Genomic DNA, 9,416 nt, shown 5'->3' with positions numbered 1-9,416 from the left:
AAATACTATTATTTGGAGCAAGTGTCTATAAAGTGAATTTCTTTGTTTGTTTGTTGGATATTAATATAGCGCACACATCCACGCAGTAGTGCATGCTGAAGGCGCTGTGCCAGCAGATCACGACCCATGGCACTTTGCTATAGTATGTACAGTACAAAGCAGAGATAGATTTGGGTTCAATTGTTGAACACTACAGCTCGTAGTTCTATATTTTATGTACGGGTAGGTCAATATTTTATATTGAGCAGTTTGTTCAAATGGCAAATACACACATGGGGGTCTTCTGATGGATCAACACTTGTATAATGACTGTGTTTCTCTTTTCAAAGGCCGAGAAAGGAGGACTGGCATGCGTGCAGAAACAGACAGAGGCGTGTACAATAGGTAGGCTTAATACATTATGATGAAGGGCGGGGTTAGCCTAGTGGTTAAAGTGTTCGATCGTCCCCCACTGTGATATTGCTGGAATATTGTTAAAAGCGGCGTAAAACCAAAGCTCGCTCACTCACTCACATTTAAGCTCTTGGATCTACTGATGGGAGTCAACTGACAAAAAGGTTAGCTGAACATATATCTACTGTTAGGCAGTTCTAAATCATTCTTGTCTTCTTTTTCAGAAGACTCCCCTTCCCCTGATGCATTCATAGGGGCTCATTTGTCTGGACTGCTCCGGGTGAACGAGAAGAAGGGTTTGTGTTGTTTCGAAATTTGATTGCTTTTTCTAATAGCACCATTTACTGTTACTGCGTCGATTCAGGGGCACATATGACTTGCCTGTCCATGTGTTTGGGCCGAGTGAGGAAACACCTGATGTCATCTCCATATGTTAGACAGCATGAACACACGCTCGTGATAAAGTCTGAATCGTACAATGGAGCTTTATTAATGTTATGGAAATTGTTTTGACGCTTAAAACCATACACATGGAAAAACGGACCTCAACATCCCATATTTTGCGTAGTATCAATATGATACCATTAACAATAGCAAAGGAACTTATCCAAACTTTAATTGACTTACTATCCGGATGAACAGACCCTCAAGGAATAATTGAATTGCAAATTGCAAATCTACAAGCAAAGAGAATGAAAAACATGTTTATTCGTGGAAACAAACCTGGCAAACATTGACCCATTTTGTAGTGCTGATAACTATGGTAGTCATTCGTCACACTCGCCCCTTTCCGTAACCTCGGTATTCAGCTTGTCCCGGGATAACACGAGTGGGTCACAAATGCTATGGTAGTATGACGTGTGGCCATTTCTAAGATTCTGGCATACAATCCTCAAGAAATCACACAAGTATCAATGACCGGGGACAATGTCAATATCTGCTGAAACCTCCACAATAACACCCCTGGCCCTTCTCGCATCCCCTTGGCGTATTCTACGACACTACGTTCCCCTAACTTGCTCTCTGGTATTGCGTTCTGGACTCCTGTAGGGTCAACGTAGAGTTGCTTCCGCCCCTTCACGTACGAAATCACCAACGGTAAATGAACGATGTGGCCTAGCATTGTCGTCCATGAAGACTGGCCTTGAGCTTAGAGGATGGTCATCGAAGTATGGTACAACAACCTTGTCTGGGATGTCAGTGATGTACCGTTGTCCATTATTTTATCTAATCTTCACAAGGTCAGGTTTACAGTAACTAGAGAGGCATCCCCACACCAGCAATGGACCCCCGCCAAACGGTACCTACTGCAAAATATTCCGTTGTGCATATGCAGGCTATTTTGGACCGTAATTTTAGACAAACGACGATGCGGAAGCTACTCCCTGACCGGACAATGTCTTGTGATTCTGAGAAGAGCTGTATCCTCCCTAGGAGCTGTCACTCGTGGTCACCCTCAACGCTAACGGTCCTTAACGTCATTAGTTTGCTAGTGTTTTGTGGCCAACCAGCTCTCTTGCAATTGCCTTCATTGAAATGCCAGTATTAAAACCATAGATGTTGCCATACCTTTTTCCATGTGTGTGCATTCGCTCTTTTTATTTCCTCAGGAGTCCGTGATAATATGATATAATCCTTTTCTGACTATACTCGGTATCGTCTGACCTCTCACAAATTACACCAAGAAATAAGCCAAAGCAATAATATTTGAGACAATAAAGTAACAACTATTCTTGAAAAGGAAGTAGCTTTCCTTTCATGACTAACACTTGCCAAGAAACCTCATGTGTTTCAGAAGGTGGTCCTCGCACACTCCGAGACTGGAATGCAGACCACGCCCTCAGCTTCCTACAGCACGTGGAATATGATGGTGCTGGACATCTTGTTGTATCCCGCCCAGGCATTTACCGCATCAAGAGCCACCTGGGCTACTGCTTACCACTGGGCAGTAACGGAACCCAGGCTACCCATCACATCGTCAGATTCGATGCGACATCACATACGGAGGCCATCCTGCAGTCAGCTACTGTGTCATCCTCTCCTTGTCAGTCCTTGCCATGCGATGGTTACAGCGATCTCACAGTGCAGGAGATACTCCACACAGGAGACATGGTGTACATCCAGTTCACCGATTCTCTCATTCTTGGTCCTAGGAAATCTGATTCGTATTTTGAATTAATTTCCCTCTGACGTACCTTTCAATATATTTAAAAGATAAAATAAAATCTGTCTTTTACTGCATTACTTTATTGTCATTAAAATGCTTATTATGCAAAGTGGAAATAATCTGTAACTTCCATCACTTCATTATTCCATGTACAGTTGACAGTCCGCGATATGACTGATATAGCATTATTCAGCAAAATAGCTTCGCCGCGACCATAACTTTTAATGTTGAATAACATCGTCAGTAATGGTAAAATTATCTATGAAGAAAATGTCTTACATCATAGTGAGTGAGTGAGTTTAGTTTTACGCAGCACTCAGCAATATTCCAGCTATATGGCGGCGGTCGGTAAATAATCGAGTATGGACCAGACAATCCAGTGATCAACAGCATGAGCATCGACCTGCGCAATTGGGAACCGATGACATGTGTCAACCAAGTCAGCGAGCCTGACCCCCCGATCTCGTTAGTCGCCTCTTACGACAAGCATGGATTACTCAAGGTTCTTCTAACTCGGACCTTCACGGGTCACTTACATCATGAATGTACGCATATCATATTCAGTTATACCTTGGATGGTATGAACTTATCTGTTTCACAGATCAATTTTCAAATTTCGAGTAAAGTTCAGGAACAATGAGTCAGAGTCTATACAAGTTGTATTCTACACACATGGAAACACGCGATGCATGAAGGAAACACTATACCAGAATATGATAAACCTGACCATAAGCGTTTTCTCGATTATTATGTACTTAGTATGTATTTAAATATTCATGATTGATCTCAGTCTTGATATAGATCAAACATTCCTTACAATGATGTAAACCCAAACTTTATCACTCATTCATTGCTTGAGTGTCATATAGTGATCCTAAACGTGATAAGAAACGTTGAATTAGTAGCCAAACATCGTACGTTTTATTGTTTGATCGGAAAATCAAGAATGAGATTTACAACTTTATAAATGACGACATTTTGTTTATTGCATAGAGCGACGTTTCGATGTAGATTCTTACATCGTTATCAAGTTAAAAATCACTTAAGGGTCACATTCAGCTTGATAACGATGTAAGAATCTACATCGAAACCTCGATCTGTGCAGTAAGGAAGAAGTGGTCAGCCATAAAGCTGTATGTTTCATACTGTACATTTTAAACTGTAATATCATGAAGTAAATATTTTCGTATCACCCAGAAAGGCAACACCTTAATGAATGAACACTGTTACCAAAGTAACTAAACAGGTACATTTTCCCAATGAAATTATCCCAAGAACACAGGAATATTATGTTTGGTTCCATTATCAACAGGAATACGTGTCAATGTTGAAGTTCTCTTCAATTTGGGTCTGAAAAAATTTTCAATGGGCAGCTCAAGGTTCAGGAGGGTATTAGACCTGGACAGTGTTTTCTGTTTCATGACGGTAGCCTTACGTTCAAATGTAGGACTCGTTCTTGTATATGGTGTTCCATTTTCCTCTAAATCCCTGGATATAGATGTAATGTCTTCTGATTGGGCCTTCTTTGCATTGTAAGTTGCTCTTAAGGCCATTAGAACCCGAGATAATGGGCGTATACTCTTGAACCCGCGATGCTTCTCTGAAAGTTCCACATCAGGTTCATACAGGCTTTCGTCAATTATTTTAGGGGAAACATCAATGATGCTTATGCTCTTGGAATTAGTCGAATGACCAATATCATATACACTGTCTGGTGGAGGTTTTGATATGCGGAATCTCTCTGCGAAACGTCTGAATCCGGTCTTTGGAGGACTTGGTGTCATAAGTGTTTCTTTCTTTTCTTCTTCATGGCAAGGGTGTCTTTCAGGAAAGGATATCACCTGTCGCGGACGGTCTGGCAGGTGTTTTAACAGCTCGCATGATGTGGATTGCCTCTGTAACTGGACGCTTGAGGGGGATCTTTTCTTTTGTGTTCTTATCATATCAAAACTTGTATTTCTCCTTTTCAGAATAGCCTTTTGTAAACATTTCATCTTCCGCAGTCGATCAGGTATGCCATGGACCTCTGTTATGGTAGCACTGTCACGCCTAAGAGGCTTATTATCCGATGAAGTGTCATCAAGCTGTGATTCAGTGTCAACCTTGGTTTTCATAATCACACCAGTTGCCTGACCAAACTCTCCTATGTTCTCATCAAATTCTTCTGATGTCTGAATGTGTTTATCCTTCATCTTCACAACTTGACTTTCATTAGGATGACATACTCGCGTTGCATCAGCGTCAGTACTTTCAGTGCTCATACTACTTACTGGTTCCTTTATCTTCGATTCACCAGAGGAGGTAGAGGATTCCAGAGGAGGTAGAGGATTCATGCTGAACACTATGGGCCTTATGCGACCATAATATGGACTCTTTTCACTGTAGCGCGTTGGCGGACATTCCCTTTTCACTGAACAATGCTCTCCAATTTGTATTGTGTGTTCTTTAACCTCTTTTTCAGGAACACCTTGAGTTGGTAACATGGAACAATTGTCTTCTTTCCCCATATTTTGGAAATCATTTTCGGCAGTAGGTTCCTGTTTAATTAAGGCCATAAACTCTTCAGAACACCCTCCAACAAATATGTTTATTCCAATACTACCCGATTTATTCTTCTCATCCAAATCTGGTTCATTGTCTTTCATATCTTCTCTTTCTTTGAATGGGTTTTCTGTTGTAGGGTCATCTGTGCCTGTCCTGTGCACTGGTGGATTGTACATATCTTTCTTAATATCGCCCTTAACATGGCAATGATTGTCGGGTCTAACTTGCGTTTCACCTTCTTGTAAATGTCTATTGGGTTCAATACTTAGTGTCTCCATTGTGACATCACCAGAGCCTCTCATACCAACCCCCTCGACATCCTTTACATTAATATCTTCAGTGCCAACGTCTGTTTGCTTCTCGTCCTGTGTCTTAGCGTCGTCGGCGCTTTCATTTGTTTCGTCATGGTCATTCTCAGTGTCTTTAGTGCCTTCGTCTGTCATCCCCTCATGGTCAGCTGTACCCACAAGGTCCTTCATGAGTGCAACAACAGATAACTGTTTAGCTATCATGCCACCATACGTGAACAGACTCCTCCTCTTGTGATTGGGTGGGGGCTGGTAGATGACAGACACCGGCGGTTCTGGTTCTGTGGTATCTGTAGCTGCATGTTCTTCACAATGTTCTCCACTAATCGTCTCCGGGTCCTCCACACCAAGAATGAATTTCCTAAAATCTTGAAACATATTAGGCTTAGTATTTACCCACTGGACCAAATGTGAGCTACGAGAAAATATTTTTTTTCAGGATATGGCACGAGTGGAGTGCCACTATCACCTAGATGCGTCTCTGTCAACATCTGCCGTTTTAGCATTCACAAGAGTTACCGTTCCCAAATAACAATTCAGAACCCCTTGTATAAACAACATTTTGAAGTAGTAATTTCTTTTCCTAGTATTTGAAATGGAAATGGTATCGTATCAGAACAGAAAATTATTGTCTCAGAGACTTTTATTAAAACATTTTTCAAAAGGATATTACCTTCAAATGTGATTCGGCCGTCTCCATCACTGTCAACCATCTTAAGCATGTGTACGAGTTCATCATCAGTAATCATCTCTCCTATGGCCAACATCAACTGGTATATGTCAGCAGCGGTAATGACTCCATCGCCGTCAACATCTACGATACGGTAGGCATCTTCTATCGCCTTCTCTACTTCCTCGTCCTTTGTCAAGACTCTTTTGAGAACAACCTTTTCGAAGTCGTCCGTTTCAATATCTCCTCCAGCTGAAGAAAGACCATGCAGCATATATAGATATGTTGGAGAAGTTTTCACGAAGTGTTGTTTATACAAATATTATTATAGAAAGTGCGTTTACTATTGTACATTACCACTGAAGACGCACACGGGTAAGCTGCGAGTACTGTGTACGTGGTTCTGCATCTAAACACATACTTGCAGACACATCTACGATTAAACTAACACAATTGTAAACTTAATACGTGGTCATTTATGCCTGAAGACACATGCTTGCAAACTTAATGGATGCTGGTTCATCCATTCTTTAAGACACACACTTGTAAACATATGCCTGAAGACTCCGACGGGTATGAATCAAGTAGGGATATCTACGCCTGAAGACTCCCACGGGTATGAATGAAGTGGGGATATCTACTCCTGAAGACTCCCACCAGTAGGAATCAAGCAGGGATATCTACGTCCGACGACTCCCACGGGTAGGAATCAAGCGGCGATATCTACTCCTGAAGACTCCCACGGATAGGAATCAAGCGGCGATATCTACGTCCGACGACTCCCACGGGTAGGAATTCAAGCAGGGATATCTAAGTCCGACGACTCCCACGGGTAGGAATCAAGCGGCGATATCTGCACATGCCAGGATATCTTACTGCACAACGGACTGTCACTTGGACATAGGCACCTCCAACTACAAGTCACTACGTGTTACACCTTACTATCAATGAGAGCATTCCTGATAAGGTCGAGGACGTCTTCGTCATAGGTGTTGATGTTGAGGACACTGAGGAGATGGTTGATGTTCTCGACCGTGATACGGACTTGGTCGTTGCTTACTGCTAGACACAGCCCATCCTTCACTTCTGAAATACACACATATACGCTTGAAAACGAGCTCTCAGTAATTATTTGTAAATATGTACTTCTAACAGTATGCTGGAGGTTTATTTGCTCACTGAAGTTTATGCCTTTTTATTTGTATAATTTGAATACCTCTCCAGCAAAGCAGATAACATCCGCTTACTCTTTATAATATGCTGTCTGTATAATTCGTCAGGGTCTAGTTCAGGTTCCTGAAATAGATAGAAAGTAACAGATATGAGAAGACTAAGGCTCTATGGTAAAATAATATACAATGTCATTTATAATGGGTTCAGAACAAAAACTTCAGGATAGATTGGGGGTTTTAAAACGACATTTCTTGGTACTTGGTAATAATTTTATAGTTCTTTTTCGGGTTTTTTAAAACAATGTAATTACGAAAAAAACAACCGACAAACAATAGAAATGTCGAGTTTAAGAAAGAACTTGAAATCACAAGAAAATAGTTGAAATATACAACGAGTAATTCGTCCCAAAATATATGCAGGATACCATTTGAAAAACCGTGACATTTTTAAAATGAAACTGGCGTTTAGCTGTTCAGGGATGTACATCAATCACGTGAATTAGCAAAGGTGTTCAACCAATGGTGAACATATACCCTGGCTAACCTATATGTTATAGTCCGAAGATCACAATATCGATATGACATTGCTTGAGATTTTACGCAGGCCTTTAACGCGAATGTGTTCTGACAAATTGTGTAATTCATGTTTAGATCACAGGTTAAGATCATCATGGACAGGTGTTTCATGTCTGTCAAAGGCATGTCAAGACAAACGTTACCAAGTCTATTCCACAATCCCAGTCTACTAACATCCGACTCAATGGTTATTGTTTTCAACTTTTGCTTTCTGAAGGTATTTACCAAACATTGACTCTATACCAGCACACACAAATACAAACTCCACGATTGTAAAATGGCATCCGTGAGATGTATTTAGGAAACTAAGAAAAAGATTATGGATGAAAAAACATTTTTACAGTTAGGATTGACGTTTCAGTATAGATTCTAACACTGTTATAGACAAATGTAGATGTCTCTAAAGCGTAACAAAGAAGTTGTTCATCCATATCGCTTATCCCCAATAATTAGTACAGTACATGAGTGGATTCGTTCAGCATGAGGGGTGCCCATCTGTGTATACACAGCAAATTTGACTGATATTATGATCCTGTCTGTCAAATTGTAATTTGTTTAAAGTGAGCCTATTTTAAGTTCTATTGAAATTGGGATGATACAAATTCGAAATATATATGCTTCACACGAAGTTCATATAACAGGTGTACAACAATTGGAAAAGGTGCAAAATTATGAGGTGGTACTTTTTTGCTTTTGTATTTTGTCTCCCAAATATGAATTGAAATGATTGTACAGTATCCAAGTCTGCCCTCAAAGGTGTCTGTTGAACGATGAGTCAGTCTTTGCAATCGCATATTCAGTATCAAAATTACATAGACTTTTAAGTTCTACATACGAAATAACGACATTAACGTTCGTAACCAAGCTTGCATTGAATGTACATCATAACCGAGAAGTAATATTGCATGATACCACACACTGTGCACATAACTATAGATAACCGTATAGATAAACGCTTTCCATGTGTATTGCCATTCACTCACCGTGAAGATTTTGACGGGAGCTAACGATTGTGTAGCTAGATTAGGACATGTATCAAATGCAATATGCATAATCACAACAGTGTTTACGCCCTACCTCTCGTATCCTTGTGACATCCTGGTCCATGCTGGTATTGTGTCTGCACTCGTAGCACTCAACCGACAGGTCGATGTAGTGTTACTGTAAAGAGTAAGTTGTACAAGTAATTGTTTGATCAGCATTCTAGAAGTTGGTGACTCAAAAATGAAACATACAGCTTTATGGATGACAACTTCTTATTTGTGTATAGAGCGACGTTTATACAATTAGAAGTGAACCGACACAATGAAAGCTGACAAAACGCGTATATTTACTTATGAATGAGACTGTTTGGATTGTGTAGGTACAGAATGTACCAATCTTGACGTGTCATCAATAACGACGCAACTGACGCCCGAGAATCTTAGCAACCAGTTAAGGCAGCGACACATGTTCGTCATATTTTAACATAATTCTGTGATGCATATATCCATGTGAATCTTTGGTCACTTATTCGTAACGCACCAGGAGTATGCTTGTAGTCAATGAAAGATCGGAAATCATTTCAAATTCATTCTTCTTCGTAC

General features: G+C 40.5%; 1 protein-coding gene across 1 annotated transcript; it reads left to right on the top strand.

Annotated features, from left to right (window-relative positions):
* Nucleotides 1-298: 298 nt before the first annotated feature.
* LOC124286318 lies at nt 299-2,634 on the top strand. The gene is made up of 3 exons (XM_046722680.1): nt 299-384; nt 618-689; nt 2,189-2,634. The coding sequence occupies exons 1-3, from the start codon at nt 306-308 to the stop codon at nt 2,581-2,583; spliced, it is 546 nt and encodes a 181-aa protein (XP_046578636.1). The 5' UTR covers nt 299-305; the 3' UTR covers nt 2,584-2,634.
* Nucleotides 2,635-9,416: the final 6,782 nt, after the last annotated feature.

Source organism: Haliotis rubra, unplaced genomic scaffold (genome assembly GCF_003918875.1).
Source record: "Haliotis rubra isolate DU_JTF1 unplaced genomic scaffold, ASM391887v1 Scf38, whole genome shotgun sequence".
Taxonomy (NCBI): domain Eukaryota; kingdom Metazoa; phylum Mollusca; class Gastropoda; order Lepetellida; family Haliotidae; genus Haliotis; species Haliotis rubra.
Note: the sequence above shows the minus strand (reverse complement) of the source record. Positions and strands in the feature narration are given on the sequence as shown.

Bases quoted from the DNA above. Each gene is read 5' to 3' on its own strand.
- LOC124286318 (XM_046722680.1), top strand. From the start codon at position 306: ATGACTGTGTTTCTCTTTTCAAAGGCCGAGAAAGGAGGACTGGCATGC. The intron at 385-617 runs GTAGGCTTAATA...CTTCTTTTTCAG, and splicing joins GACAGAGGCGTGTACAATAG to AAGACTCCCCTTCCCCTGAT. The intron at 690-2,188 runs GTTTGTGTTGTT...CATGTGTTTCAG, and splicing joins CCGGGTGAACGAGAAGAAGG to AAGGTGGTCCTCGCACACTC.